Source organism: Pocillopora damicornis, chromosome 1 (assembly GCF_964200805.1).
Source record: "Pocillopora damicornis chromosome 1, jaPocDami1.2, whole genome shotgun sequence".
Classification (NCBI taxonomy): domain Eukaryota; kingdom Metazoa; phylum Cnidaria; class Anthozoa; order Scleractinia; family Pocilloporidae; genus Pocillopora; species Pocillopora damicornis.
Window position 1 is genome coordinate 12751837 of NC_142670.1, and position 15427 is coordinate 12767263.

The 15427-nt window shown below is 39.4% G+C and overlaps 2 protein-coding genes across 2 annotated transcripts in view; both read left to right on the forward strand.

Annotated features, from left to right (window-relative positions):
* The window catches only part of LOC149052052 (adhesion G protein-coupled receptor L4-like), a 204298-nt gene that overhangs the window by 172173 nt on the left and 16698 nt on the right, over positions 1–15427 (forward strand). The window lies entirely within an intron of this gene.
* On the forward strand, positions 5105–8428 carry LOC149052065 (polycystin-2-like protein 2). The gene is made up of 3 exons (XM_089212712.1): positions 5105–5791; positions 6257–6425; positions 6725–8428. The coding sequence occupies exons 1-3, from the start codon at positions 5105–5107 to the stop codon at positions 8398–8400; spliced, it is 2532 nt and encodes an 843-aa protein (XP_089068838.1). The 3' UTR covers positions 8401–8428.

Sequence of the window (15427 nt, forward strand, 5' to 3'; positions counted from 1 at the left end):
ATCTGAGCTGTATCAACTGGACAAGTGACAGCACCCCTCTGTCCTACCGGTTTCAATATAGACTAGAGAACGGTATGTACACTGTGTTATATCATGGCGTCAACAACTCCATAGTTACCTTTGGGATACCGCCTGGGAACAATGCAGAAAACTATACCATGAGATTCAACGTTGTTGTTACTGATAGCTTCGGAATTTCTGCCTCTCCTGTTAATCTAACAGTACAGATAAGTTAAGTTGGTAGGTTCTGTAATATTGATGTAGTTGGGAAATTCTGTTGACATAATTTCGTCATTTTTTGAAAGCTAGCCATCGGAGGGTAAAAAAGCAAACTTTTTCTAAATGTGTAACTTATCCAATATTGACCAATGCTCTTTCTGTAGGTTAAACCTTCCCAGGGTCTAAGACCAGATGAAATCACAAGCCTGGAGGCCATGATCCAGGAAGTCATCAGAAAAGGAGACTTGGGAAAAGCGGCACAATTAGCAAACTCTGTCCTTCAGATTGTTACACAAGAAACCAAGATGAATTTGGAGAAGAAAATCAAGGTAAATGCGATTACAAATGTTTTATATTTCATGGACGCACTATTCGTGTAATAGTATAATGATATCTCTGCGTATCCAAGTATTTGTACATACGTGTGTTAATGTATTGTGGTACTCATGACTTTTATAATCCAACTGCACTGAGTAGACTACAAATAATACACAGAGAATAATACATGCTCCCGTAGATATGGAATTTTTCTAGGAGCTTTTAACTCGATAGCTCACGAGTGAGCGCAGCGAAAGAGTGAGATGTCGAGTTGAACACGAGAAGAGAAATTCCATATCTACAAGCAACCATGAATTACTTCGTTTATCATACAAACACAATAGCTCTTTACTGAGAAGAAAAGGCGACTTCATTTATGAATTAAAATAAATGAATCGACATTCCCCGAATAATAATCGTAGACTACGTCGGCCCTAGCTCCTAAAATGGAAAAATGCGTTGAATCATGATTAAAAAAACAACAATGGTCGTAATTTTCAATTTACAAAATTCTCAGTTATTGACTTTGTCCTTGCCGACAGAAGAGGTCTTTCAGGTAAACGGCAAAAATCGGCTGGTGGCAAATCTTCCAGTTGTCGATTTTCATCCTCAGCCGGGAGAAATGCTAACACCAAAGCCACTGAATATGTAGCTTTCGGTTTTTCTTTTAGTATATTGGTTTTCTTCCCCTTCTAAGAAAGTTTCAACCTCACTGTCTGTCAGCAATACGGATTTTTTAGTGTTTTAGCCGCCATAATTCGAGAAAGCTCCGACAAACAACTCTAATTGAGAATCGAGAGGGCTTCGCCTTTAATTAATCAACCAGACCGAGTGGCGCCAATGGAGAGTGACGTGTCAGCAGCTCATTGGCTTTATCAACACACGTTAAAAATAAATCCCTGTGTAACACTGCAGTTTATGTGATAAATAGTATTTATGTGAACTAATTTATTCGTGTATTCGTGCACTCATGTACTCGTATAGTAGTGTACTCGTGCATTCTATTATTCGTGTAGACGTTTATGTTTGTGTACCTGTGCTGTCGTATATTCGCATGCTAGAAGGTTCTTGCATTAACATATATGCGATTGAACTTCATTGCATTTCAAGGTTGTAGACTTTGTAATCAAAACTATTACGTCAGTGAAGGTAAACAACACTGCAGACCTGCTTCAAAGCTCCTCCGTGATTGGTTCTGCCCTTCAAGTCTTAGAAAAAGTCTCTCCCGAGTCATTGGTAGGTAAAATAAGATCGATCGTTTATCATAAAGAATGACACACATGTAGAGGGATATAAAATTGCCACAATCGGCATAAAAATTATTTATTGCTTTTTTCATGAGCTAGAGTTCTACATCGCTGTCGGTTGTCTTGATTTAGTTTTATAATGCACAGGCTAAAAATGTTTGAGAAAAAATGCCAAAAGGCGTTTTAGAATTCCTTTACCTAAACAAAAATGGTTTAAAGGCGACGATACCTCTCTAAACCCGGGCTCCTAGAAATAGAAATGTACTGTGCTGAGCAGCAAATAATTCCATGTTTGTTCATAACGCACTTTCAGGAACTGTCATTATCGGCTGTCGATTCGCAAACGACCTTCTTAAGGTCTATCGTCCAGTTGAAGGACGTTGCTGACATGTCTTTAGTCACTCAATCAGCAGAAAACTTAGTTTGGTGTCTTCGAAGTGTGCTAAAGATATCCGCAGAGATGGCTTCAATAGATTCCATCTTAAGCTTCCAAGAGCAGGTATTTTGTTGGCTGTTGTAGTCTAACAGCGATATCTAGTTACATATGAAACTTCAAGCTGCACTTAAGTCGGCTTCCCTCATTTTTAACTGACACATTGCGTGTCAAGCTGGTGCCGCTGTCAAATCACGCGATAAAGTTGCCATTATCGCTACTTACAATAGGTCGTCGCAAACCTTACAAGTGCCTCAAAAAATTAATTTTTTTTTGTAATTGTCCCTGCTAAGCTCTTTTTGTTAGTCTAGCTTTGCTTCTTTTTGTTATTTTTACTTGTTTGCTCGTGATGTTTTGTTTCATTTTACAGGGTGAGAGGTCTGCTAATACTGCCCTAAAAGTGCTGGGAAAAGTTGCAGACGCATTGTTAGCCCTGAGAGTCCCAGGTGAAAACATGATATCGATCTCCACGAGTCAATTGAACATGACATTAGGGCGACATAGCCCGAATAAACTTGCAGGGCTGCAGATAAAGGGTGGAAGTGGCAGCTTCATTTTACCACCATGGCCTGTCACAGGAAGGAACAGAACAAGTTTTGTCGACACCCAGGTAAGGGATTACATCAATATAAGAAACGAGCGCATATCAAAATCGATTTGGTCGTGGGTGACTTCGGAAAGTCTGATAACCCAAGACCAAACGCTTTGGAAGGTACAGTCTCTGTTAGGCATCCTGAACTCTTTTCTCGTTTGGCTTCCATAATTATGGTCAGTTAGCGATAATTATCATGTCTCTTAATCCTCAATACCTTAAAGTCAACAAAAAGTTTTGATTTATTCTTATTGCAGATGCTATCAATGTCATTCAACCCCTACACCTGGGACAGCACCAAGGAGCGAGTCGACTCTGAGGTTCTATTTCTGGACTTAAAGGACAATAAAAGCGAGCTCTTGGAAGTGTCAAGTCTACCAGAAGACATTGTTATCGTTATTCCACCAAAACCTCGGACAATGCCCAAGGAGCTATGGTACTTCACGACAGATGACGATTTACGTTTCCACGAGATAGCTGTCAAGTACGAAAACACTCTGATACAGGTAGAAGTCAAACCCCAAGAGCCAACTGTACTTCTGTTTGTTTACTTGCGATTTGGTCAACGGCCAACGAGTCGAAACTACGATCTCAATGCCACAATCTCTCAAAATGGACAGTGCGTTTGGACTGCAAGTGCGCATGACAAAAAGGAGAGACAACCAGAATGCTCGTCGAACCCACCTACCCCAATAGCAACATTGGCCAGGCATCCTGGAAAATACTTTCTGGGCGTAAAAAACTATAATGCCACCACGACCACCCCACACAGGAGAAAGAAAAGATCGTGTTTTACAGCTGGACGGCAAAAGCGCTCTTGCGTCGAAGTCAAAGATCCCCCACCTACCCTACCCATGAGCAAAACTGCATCTGTGACACCAGCTTATGATTCCAAAACCGATCAGAACTATACTCTGAGGGTGACCTTCGGTAGCTGTGTATACTGGTCAGCGAAAGTTGAGATGTGGGTAACAAAAGGCTGTCGGGTGAGTCGGTGTAAAGTGTTAACATTATCGAATAATTTTTATAATGTGGAATTAGTTCAGACACTTTTCAGAGAATTCGTGGGTTTCACGTAATTGTGGAAAAATGAGTGCTCTATTGTGATCATCTTCGCTTATTTGGCAACTATAAATCTAGAAGACAAAACTTTGTCGAGCCCGTGTGTAGTCTTCCACCGCAAAAAATAAAATTATTCTCATAGCTAATCACGACCTTTGAATACCTTTGAATGGACAAGACGCATCATTAGCACTGAAAACCGAAACAGTGATTTTCTCTCTGGACAATTCCAGATTTTAGGAGCATTGGAGAGATTTATTAACTGCAGCTGCGATCACCTGACATCCTTCGGGGGAAGTCTTTTGGTTAAACCGAATCCTATCGACTTCGACAAGGTTCAAGTGCAGATTCAAAAGTTGCCAGAATCTGGAAATATCAGAGTTATTTTGGCGGTGGCGTTGGTTTTCTTAAGTTACGTGATTGTGCTTGTTATCGTCAGGAAGGCAGACATAGAAGACTCTAAAAATGTAAGTTCTGAACATATTTTGTATTATGTAGAACTTAATACGCTTTGAAAACTTGCAGAATTCATATTTTTCTAAGTATCCTCAAAAAAAAGTTTTTTAATATCAACAATATATATATATTTTTTTCTTTAAGTAAGGGAAAAAGTAAAAAAAGGTAAATCACCGATTCATTAATGGTATTATCATTTTTCTTAAGAACGTTTTACCAGTCCATTTGCCTTCCTCTCCAGAGAGTACATATGGATACGAGATAGTAATAACTACAGGAGTCTGGATATACTCAGGCACAACAGCTCAAGTTGCTATGGAGATTTACGGTTCTGACGGAAGGAGTGGCATTCTTCAGCTCAGCCAAGAAGAGACTGGTTCAATTGACGTGTTCTTCTCTCGTGGTAACTCGGCCATGTTTGTACTGTATGTTAACAAATCTCTTGGTGTGATTCGAGAAGTGAAGATTGGTCATAACAACTTTGGTGGCAGTCCTTCGTGGTTTTTAGAGGAAATTTTCATTCGGGACGTACAATCCAATCAGTCTTGGAAATTTATGGTCAGTCAGTGGTTTGCTCTTGAGCGCGGAGACGGGCGTATCGAGCGAATGTTTCAAGCAACGGTATCTCAAATGGACTTTGCCAGTGAGGTTGCAAAACGCTGGCGGAGAGGGCTTATGGAACTACATATCTGGGTGTCAGTTGCTGCCAAACCAAAGAGAAGTCACTTTTCAAGACTACAGCGGGTTTCTTGCTGCCTTTCAGTGCTTTTGACATCCATGTTTGCAAACGCGATGTTTTATGAGCTCCAAGGCAAATATGAACAACCTATTCAAGTTGGACCGCTGAAATTCTCGTGGAGACAAGTAGTTACTGGTATTGAAAGTGCGCTCATTGTGGCACCAATAAACATACTAATAGTGCTTTTATTTAAAAAAGCATCCAAAAAGTCCTCGAGTAACAATAGTCCTTGCTATAAGGCTAATTTAATCAAAGGTATCGCCTGGTTCTTGTTTTTCGGTTCTTGTGCTATTTCTGCTACGTTTACAATCTTCTATAGCCTGATTTGGGAAAAGAGTGTCAGTGAGCAGTGGCTGTCCTCAATGCTTATCTCCTTTGCTCAAGATGTCACAATTATGGAACCAGTTAAAGTGTTCTGTACAGCTGTAGTTTTGGCGGCCATTATCAAGATGAAGGCGAAGAGATCAACGGTACCTGCATGTGAAGACTCTAATCAAGTTGAAAGCGGTTGCTCAAAACAAAGGCTGTGGACGTTGAAATTAGCGGAAGTAGAAAAGATGAGGAAACGCCAGGCCAAGAAACAGAACCTGTCACGTTATTTCACAGAGTTGGGTATCTACTTGGTTTTCGTTTTCTTGTTAATGGTAGTGTGCTATGGAAACAGAAATGACCATCGCTACTTAATGACCAGATCAATCCGAGATGGACTGCCCAATTTCAACAATGTGAGTAACATTTATTGTGTTTGGAGAAATCGTTAAAAGACTGATATTACCCAACGATTGATTCTGGATTGCCAAACCCTATTTGAAATCTATTTTCACGACATAAACATATCCTCCAAAGCGTAAACACCTCTTTTCTTTATCGGGAATTATTGCTACTTTTCAAGTCCGTGGGTTGTGTATAGAACAACTGTTATGATCACATTTCGAATTTTGGTTAGAATCTGTATCAATTCTTGTCAGACTTTGCATCATAATGGCTTGGCTCCCTTACCTGTTTCTAAATGTTCCTGATCCACCAGCGAGTCATGCCTCCATCCCAGTCGGTGAAATCCGACCAACACATCTCCCATTCTTGACTTCCTTTTTATTTAGTCCGTTTTAAAGATCATAACCATAATTAGCGATACGAAAGGTGATGCAGTCACAAATTCTAAGTAACGTATTAATTTTTATTGAACTCAGATGGCAGATGACAGGAAGTACTGGAGCTGGCTGCGGGAAGTTTTCATTCCTGGAGTGTTTTCCGGTAGATGGTACAACGGTCAGGAAGAGAAAAAAACAATGTACATTGGTAATAAACGCTCTCTTCTCGTCGGGATGGCTCAATTAAGGCAACTGAGAGTGAAATCGAGTAAGTCCTTTCTTTTATTTACTTTTAAGTCTAACTCACCCTAAAGGAGACGCCCAGAAAATATATTTTTTTTTCTGTCAAAGTGTTAGGCATACGTTGTCAAGATTTTGATATTCTACTTAATTTTGAATTGGTCTGTACACCTTTTAAAGAGAGAAAACGGGCACAAGTGAATATCCGGTTTTTAACTAAATTTACCTTTACGATAAAGAATATGGGAGATGTGCTATACCTGTATATTGAATTAGTTCCAAAACAAACTTTCTAATAAATGTCCCTTTTTTTCATTAAACTTACAGCACCATGCAACGTGTTAAAATACATGAAGACAACTTTCCAGGAATGTTACGAAGGTTATTCGGAAACAAACGAAGACAAGACCGCTTTCTATGAACCGGGCTGGAGGTTTGTCGACAACTCTACAAGAGACGCAGATTTATTTCGACTTTGCCCGAAGCCATGGCGATATCAAAATGCGGAAGAAAGTGGTAGCGGGTCAGAGTGGGGACAGTTCTCATTTTATCGTGGAGGAGGATTTGTAGCAGACCTCGGGTACAAGAACCATACGGGGTTCAAAGCCGTAACCACTTTGCAAAACAACGGTTGGCTTGGCAGGCAAACCCGGGTGGTTCTCGCACAGTTTTCCGTGTTTAACCCGTCGGTGAATATTTTAGGTGTTGCCACATACTTTTACGAAGTTGAGGCATCAGGACTCAAAAAAGCTTTGGTACAAACTGACATTCTTTCTCTTGATCCTACAAACACAGCTTCATATCAGTTCTATTTGATTTGCATTTTACTATACGCTGTATCCGTTCTGGTGTTTTTGGGAAGAGAATGCTTCAAGCTTTTCAATCACCGTTCCCGGTATTTCCAGTCCCTGTGGAATTGGGTGGAGATGTCCCAGGTTGTTTTCTTCGTGTTGGCCGTGGTTTTGTACATAAAACGACAAATCATAGTCTCTTCAACATGGGCAAGGTTAAAAGAAAACAGTTATGCAAATATAAGTTTCAAAAAAGCTATCATTTGGCATGAAGCAGAAAATGTTGTACTTGGAATCCTGATGTTTATCGTCACTGCAAAACTCTTGCGAGTCATTCGCTTCAATAAACATGTTGCTGTATTCTCCAAAGCACTGACGATATCTGCACAATCTCTTTCATCCTTTAGCATTGTCCTATTGATTCTCTTCGTGGCATTTCTTCACGCCGGTGTATTGATGTTTGGCACTGGATCTGAGCGCTACTCCTCAGTGCTAAAAGCAGCTTATTTCCAACTCGAACTGACTCTTGGAAGAGTGAAAGCCAGACCAATCAGTGAATTAGCAGAGGTAAACAGCACATGCGCTAAGATATTTGTCTTTGCTATTCTTTTCATCCTAACAATTATCTGCATGAACTTTTTCATCGGCGTAATAAACGATGCACTTCTGGATGCAAAGGATACCGCAAACGAAAGTGAGTTGCACGAGCTCGTTGATGAGGTTCGTTGCAAAGGCTCAAAAGAACGGAACACATTTTTCGATACTGTCAGCAGTAGACTGAGACAACTGAAAGTCTCCCAAGCATCAAACACGGAAGAGAAAAAAGCAGTAGATAGAACCATTACCCTTGATTCCAAGAAGAGTTCAAAAATCAACTTTGACCAAATCAGTGAGGCCATCAAAGCTTTGAGGGGAAAAAAAGGCCAAGAACCAGGAGAAAAACAGCCGAAATACTCAAGAGGAAAATCATTTTTCGATGGAATTAGCAAATTCTTGAAAACACTGGGAAGAATGAACCATGACGAACACTGCAAAGGTAAAAAAAGGAAGAAAGTTCGATTTCAAGAGGATGTCGCTAACTCTCATCTTCGGAAATTAGAGAAAAGAGGGTATGAATTGTTTCAGCGGCTTGATAGGGTTATGGCGGGTTTCTCAAAAGAGGACGAAGAATATCATTATCTAATGGAAACAATGCGAGCCTGTGACTTCTAAAGAGAGAGGAAATAGATAAATGGTGAAAGGAATAGATCATATACTCGAGAATTAGACTGAAAGATCGGGACTGTAGTCTACATTACCCCGTGATCATTGGCAAATGGCTGAAATGCTTCGCAGAGGCGATCAAGTAGAAATAATTTTTTGCCAGTTTCCTTCAGAGTGTATTATGTTTGTATGTAGGTCCATCTAAATTAGATAATTAAAACGTAGCTTCACGACCTGATGATTAGTTTCTCGAAGCGGTGCTTAGGGAAAGGCCTCGTTAGAATGTCAGCAATCATCTCATCAGTGGCAAGATATTTACAAAAAATTGCTCCATTTAGTGCTTGTGGAGTACCAGCAAACGAAAACTACCCCTCGTCGGTGCTACCCCAAGGTAAAGAAGAACCAGACGAAACTTTTTGTCGCCATTCCTTCACCATCTTCTTTCAAAAATTACTTTTGACATGTACACTCAACCGTCTATGCTATCGCTCGACGTAAAGCGTACTTTTTGATCTCTACAAACAACGGTCTAAAAGCGACGATCAACAGAGAATTGACCCATGGGTAAAAAACTAAAAACTGAGCTTTCCAAAACACTGACAGCACATGTTAGCTCTTTTTTTAAGTCTTCCTCCCCCTCCCCCCCCCCCAAAAAAAAAAAAAAAAGAAAAGAAAAGAGAAGGAAAAAAACATACCTAAATGGGGATACTGTGCACGGAAACAGTTAATCTATTTTGAAACACACAAGTGGAACAATTTTGGCTGGAAATTCCCCGCGCAAAATGATAAAGTAGAAAATACAAAGCAATCTGTCTGACGCAAAATCTAAGGAAAGAATTGAGTCAATGACAGGAAACAACAAAAGTTTGACGAAGGAAAAATACAGATTTTTTGAACACGAAGTTTATTCAACTACGGATACTTTGTTACCCCAGTAATTTACCATTGACTTTGACAGCTTGAAAACGAAATATCCGCACACGCGCAAACGGTTGAACGCTTTGTCAAGTGATAATAAAGAGCGGGAAGCAGAAACTCATCCCAGCGGCCAGTTTGAAGACAGAGAAAAAGGTCATCGTAGAGAGGTAAAGGACCACTAGCGTAAAATGACATCTTTTTTTTTCGAGGGTAAATCGATTCTCATAGTAAAAGAAAAAAATAAAATATTTATTGGGGCCTATAAAGAGCTAATGTGGTCAAAGTAGAGGAAAACCTAGTTCAAGTATTCAGAAGGGAAACCTCGAGGAAAAACGAAATCAGCAAGGTGAGATGAGTCAACCAGTTTGTGAACAAACGTTACACTTTGTTTTTTCTGTAATTATATAAGCTGTCTGAAGACTTTCTGTCAGGCGAGCTTACTACGTACACATTGCACCGCAACTTTCCTGGTCACTCTTTGATCATCTCAGTTTTTGTTGGATCTGTGAAGAGTTAACTTTTCCGCTGTTTGGCGGGACTCAAGGGAAAATTTCGTTTGAGAAGAGGTGGTAAACTTGAAATAAAGGCCGTTTTAGACGAGTAGAAACTGATGGAAGTTCAAGAGTAAATCACAACGAAACTTTTTTATAATCGATACTGAAAATCTGCTTTTTGGCTTCGCCGACGAGAAGCACCTTTCTATAAAAGGTGTCATTTTGCGTCGGTAAAAAAACATTTCCTCTGAATCATGACCTTCTTAATAGGGAAAACAGGTCCCAAAAAAGAGGCAGAAACCGCACCCATGGCCGTAAGGTTTTTCTACCCCTTTTCACGTTATAACGTTGGCCCAAATGAAGATGTGTTCGCTAAACTTTTCAATGAAAGTGCGCACGTAGAATAGAAAATTGTCGCTCGAAAGACGTTCACAAAACTAAAAAACCATCAAATCTGAGAAAATTTCCTCTAAAACATTTAATAACCGTAAAGTCAGGGATGTCGCTCTTTAAAGAAAAAATTTAGTGAGCTACAATATTATCACAACCATTAAGATCTACTACGTGTGATGGCTTAACTCGCCGAGTTTAAATCTAGTTTCAAAACACATTATAATCAGCTTTAAAACTCTACTTAAAAGTACTGAGTGTGGTAATGTTAATTACAGTTTTCGATATATTCAAACATTGAGACTTCTCCCCCGTCATCGCATAAGTATTGAACAATCGAGTCAGTAAAAACTGTCTAAAATACAAAACGTGCACTATATCTTATCACAGTAATCAAATATTTGTCCAGACATTCAAAACTGATTAAATCAAATTTGAAACTTATTCTCCGGTCTCAGTTTCTGTCCCACTCAAATATTTCCTTTGATGACGAAAAGCAAAGTTTCTACAAAAAAAATTTTCTTGGTATTTGGAGAAATTCTTAAACCCAGAATACAGAACTTAAGCAAATATTAACAATGACGTCAAAAACTTAACGATCTAAGTCACAATCTCACTCCGAACATTATCTGCGCCTTCTCCACCATGAAACAGGAGAGGAGTGGAACCGAGGCAGCGGTTTGGGTACAAATTCATTGAGCTAAAAAAGTTTCGAAAACTATAAAAAAATGGCAAAAGTTTGTATAATTGAGTATGAGTGCTTATTTTAGGCAGGATTTGGAATGTATACCAGCATAAAATTTGTCTTCTCCGTTTAGTGAGGAAGGAAAAGCTATAACTATCAAGTTCTACCCACCCGACAAAGCTTGTCACTTTGAGTTCCTTGAGAAACTTTGTCAACATGATGTTTGCGTAAAAAGAATCCGTAAAGTCATTCCGGAACTTCTCCAGATTTTCAAGGGTGCGAAATGCCCTGGGTACGAGATTGAAAACTGCTAATGGAGAGGAAAAGGGTTGACAGACACGGCTTTAAGAATTAAACGCATTTCTAGTTTTCGCTGATTGAATAATCAAGCTGTACTTTACTATCAGGTAAAATCAAGGTCTAAATAAAGAAGAATCAAATCTATCAGGGACAGCGTTTGTTGATTTGTTTCCTTTGGGGAAGGGGTGGAGTTTAAGGATTTTACACTTCTCCCCCCCCCCCCCCCAGCCCCTAATAAGGCTCCGTAATATTTTTAAGAAAACCCACTCATTTGCAAGAAATTTGCAGCCAATATTATTAAGTACACTTATATACTTTATTAGCGACGACTGATCCTTCTTCCGTTCCCCCTGAAAACCATCTATTCCCCACCTCACCCATCAGCGACAAATAATGAATTGTTTCTCACATACGATTAGTGGTGGTCATCCAAGCTTGCCCATTCCCTGACCAGATTGGCCAGATTTGTTTTGATAAACTTATATTCATATATAGGTTTTTTAGCTCTTTGGAACGGGAAGAAACGATTTACGGTGCGGGTTTCAATATTTTGGTGAGCATCGAATGTTGTCTCAAAGTATCAAAAACATACCAAATCAACAAAAAAAGTTAGAACTGCAGGAATCAACGGAAAAAAATAATTTGGAGAATATCACTTTATTGCATTTTCATCCTTAATGTTACTCAATATAGTTCACGTTAGATGTCTGTGACATTTCATGGTTTAAATACTTATTGAAAAGGATATTTTTCTTTTCTTGATGGCGTCCGAAAAGCAACTAATTTCCTTTCCTTAAAGCTCAAAATATATTAAGTGTTGACGACTTGTTCGCTTTTTGTTTCGACAAAGGACTGCTAGGAGAGTTCCTTAGCAGGGGAGGGGAGGGTCCTACTTCAGAGTGTCTGGAGTAGATTTTTTTCATTTCAAAAATTGTTACTTTAATCACTCTGGCAAAGAAAGGGGGTGATTCTTTCTAGTGCTTCATTCCCGCCCCTCCCCTCCCCCCTTTTTTTTTGATGCACTCACGCGCTATAGTTACGCATCTGTGTTGTTTTGCTAAGGGCAGTTGATTTCTCTCCCAGGCTCACCATAATGTAATGATCATATGACATTTCTGACATGTCTGGTTTTAATTTTTAAGTCAACCACTAATTAGCCAGCTAATGTTACTCAGTCATTAAATGACGTCAAGAGACGATTGAGGTATGTCTGAGATTAATGCAAATGGCTTGAACATGGTCAGAGATATCAACACTTGGTTACGATACGAGAATAAATTGAAATTTTTGGGTACGGCTTCATAAACTCGGGTGCCACTTTACAATATAACATCACTTTCAAAGAGGATTGCTTAAACTAGAAATCTGTAAAGTTTCTGAGAAAAAAAGCAGTAATACCTAAGACCATTTATCCGTGGTTTCGATATTGTTCAGTGTCGTCGATAACACTCGTTGATCTTGAACTTCCAGCTTCATGACAAGAAGAAATGTTCGCGGTAGAAACTGCTTAAAGTTAGAAAGAACGGTCGATCAAGAAGCGCGTATTGTCCTGAAAAGAGCTAATGTCCATGAAAGTGATTGGCACTAATTTCATGTCTCGCGGAGGGGAAGTCAGAGGAAAAATTGGTGATCACTTAAATAGTTCACTTATCCAGACAATCATACTTACTGGAACGCGACTCAGTTTGTTTATTCCTCAAAGCTGGATGTTTTGTCTTTTGTTGACACGTTGTCGAGTAACCAATTCGGCAGTCATCGCACACGACCAGAGGTTAACGTAATCACTTACGTAAACACGAAGCTAAAACATTGACACTCAAAAGCTGCAAACTGTTTACAAAGTCAAAACAATCGAGGGCACCTGCGTACGTGCAAACTTTCCTGATCAGTTGGCTGACGGTTGTTAAGATGCTCTCGGTTACAATACTTTCATTATTAGCTGAATGAAGTAAGTTTCATTTCGAAAAATCATCTTTTCGGTAGAAAGGAATTTGAGATTCTCGGCTTCAGCGCAGCACAATTCAAAATTGTGTTTAAGATTATAACAATCTAATCCCTTTCCATACAGAGGTCTCACGCAGTCTCTAAACTTATAGAAAGTCAAACACAAAACTATCCGTCCTAATTTATTTTGTAAGACATTTTAGAAACTTCTGATATGCCTGGGATAGTTTAACAATTTCCCTCAGAAGTGGAAATCACAAAATTACAGCTAGATTTCTTTCCAAATAAATCTCTACTAACTGATTTTATGATATGATCACTTCTTAAACAACGCAGGTATTTTTACTTATGCAATCACAGTGACTAAGTTTGTTTATTCAATATGAGGCTAATTCCCATAGTTTTTCGACTGCTAAGGAATTCAGTAATCACTAGAAGCTTCTAGTGTTTTGAATGAAGACAATTAACTCGTAAAATTCCCGATCGCAGAATAATGAAATCTTTAAGCGATGTGGTTCTTGATGTTTTCCTTTCTTTCAACATCACGACCAAATGTTATGGTAGCGTGATCTAGCCGTGTAGCTCAAGGGAAACCATTGTAACAATAAACTACGGCAAAATTATAAAAAAGAAAATGAGTTGAAAAGGGGTTGCAGTGTAAACTAGCTTAGTAGCTCAAGTTCAACTTTTTCAAGAGATTATTTTTTTTAATTGCGGCAATGAATACGCAGCAGATTTATTCGAAACCGATGATTGAGGGTAATTGACCATTTGATCTATTTTTCCATCAAAAGAAAAACAAACTTCCGTTATCACGAAAAGAGGAGGCAGACCCTTGCGATTTCTTTATTCGCGCGACGCCCTTTTATTTTCCGCTGACTGCACGAAAAACAACTGCAACAGGAAGTGCTAGCTTGAAGGCTACATCTCGTCTAACATTTAATTCGAGCTTAGTGCGTGGTTCACGGCTATGTTCATGATTGTCTCTCTTGTAGAGGCCTCAGTTTCCCTAACTCTGCATTCAATTGCTATTGTTCTGCTTTTGTTCTGCTCATTAGATCTTTTGTTTTGCTTCGTCCCCGTTGCCGCCGTCGTCGTAGTTAAAGGTCTCTACTCCACGGCGGTGGCGACTTGGTAAAACAAACGATTTAATAGCCTAGCAGCTCAGCACATGCGTTTTAAAGCTTTGTATATTTCTTAGCCATCTTCTGTAAAAAAAAATACATAAAAAATATGTGATCATCAAAATTCGTCTTATTGTGAGAACGGAATCCCAGAAAGAAATTTGTATAAGTGCGTATTTGGAACACAACGATGTTCACATTCGTCATGCCCGGAGTTGAGGTGACGAATCGATACGAACACGTAGACACTCCATCTACCCACACGATCGCCGACGAGCTGCACAATTGGAATAAAACTGATTCAGCTACCACCTGATTATCTGAGTGGTGTGTCCCTTCAGTAAATCGCGCAAATGATAGTGAATATCTTTTCTTTTTTCTCTTTTTTGTGAGACAAATGGGACCTTCTCGATCCAACCATCCAAAAAATTATATCGAGACAGAGACGAGGCATCGATTTACCATTGCAGAGTTCGCACTAAAATTTCTCACATATTGTGCTCTGTTCTTAGGCAAGTCTCTTTATCCTCACAGTGCCTCGCTTCATCTAGGAGTTGAAATGGATACCGGCGAACTGACAGAAAAACCTGACGAAATGCTGAGCAAGGGGTTGGGTGGGGGGAAGGGGGGAAGGAACATGTCACGGACGAGCATTCCAGCCAGGGGGAGAATTGCTATACTTCTTGTCACTTCACGCTACTGAAACAAGAATAGGCTGTTGCTGGATAGGTATCTTGGCTCGAGTACAGATTTATCTCTCTATGCACTCAATAAGAAATAAATAGCGCGCATCGAGGCAATGAAGTTTTTTTTTCTTCATCTCCGCTTCATACCGAAAAATTCCAACATCGCTTTGTCAATGTTCACCGTTTTTATTTGGTCTTTCATAACTACTTTGACCCAATTCATTTGATCACTGAGGGCGCTTTCCGCCAATAATTTAAAAATATCTTGCTTTTAATCCTTTACTGGCTATTTGCACAAATTATCTAGCTAGTCATTCACTCTTATTATCCATGGAACTTACCTAAGAAGATGACCGTCTCATTTCTTAAATGAACAAAGGAAAGCTGCCCCCACTGAAAGGCCCTTGACTCCAAGCCCCCCTCTTCATGATTAATGTCTCCTTCCTAGTTGCCATGAATAAATTCTTTGACAGCCAATGATAAGTTTTAATGAGG

What these genes read in the sequence shown, in the direction of transcription:
- LOC149052065 (XM_089212712.1), top strand. Translation starts at nt 5,105, where the DNA reads ATGTTTGCAAACGCGATGTTTTATGAGCTCCAAGGCAAATATGAACAA. An exon ending in GACTGCCCAATTTCAACAAT is followed by an intron (nt 5,792 to 6,256) that starts GTGAGTAACATT and finishes TATTGAACTCAG; the next exon opens with ATGGCAGATGACAGGAAGTA. An exon ending in GCAACTGAGAGTGAAATCGA is followed by an intron (nt 6,426 to 6,724) that starts GTAAGTCCTTTC and finishes TTAAACTTACAG; the next exon opens with CACCATGCAACGTGTTAAAA.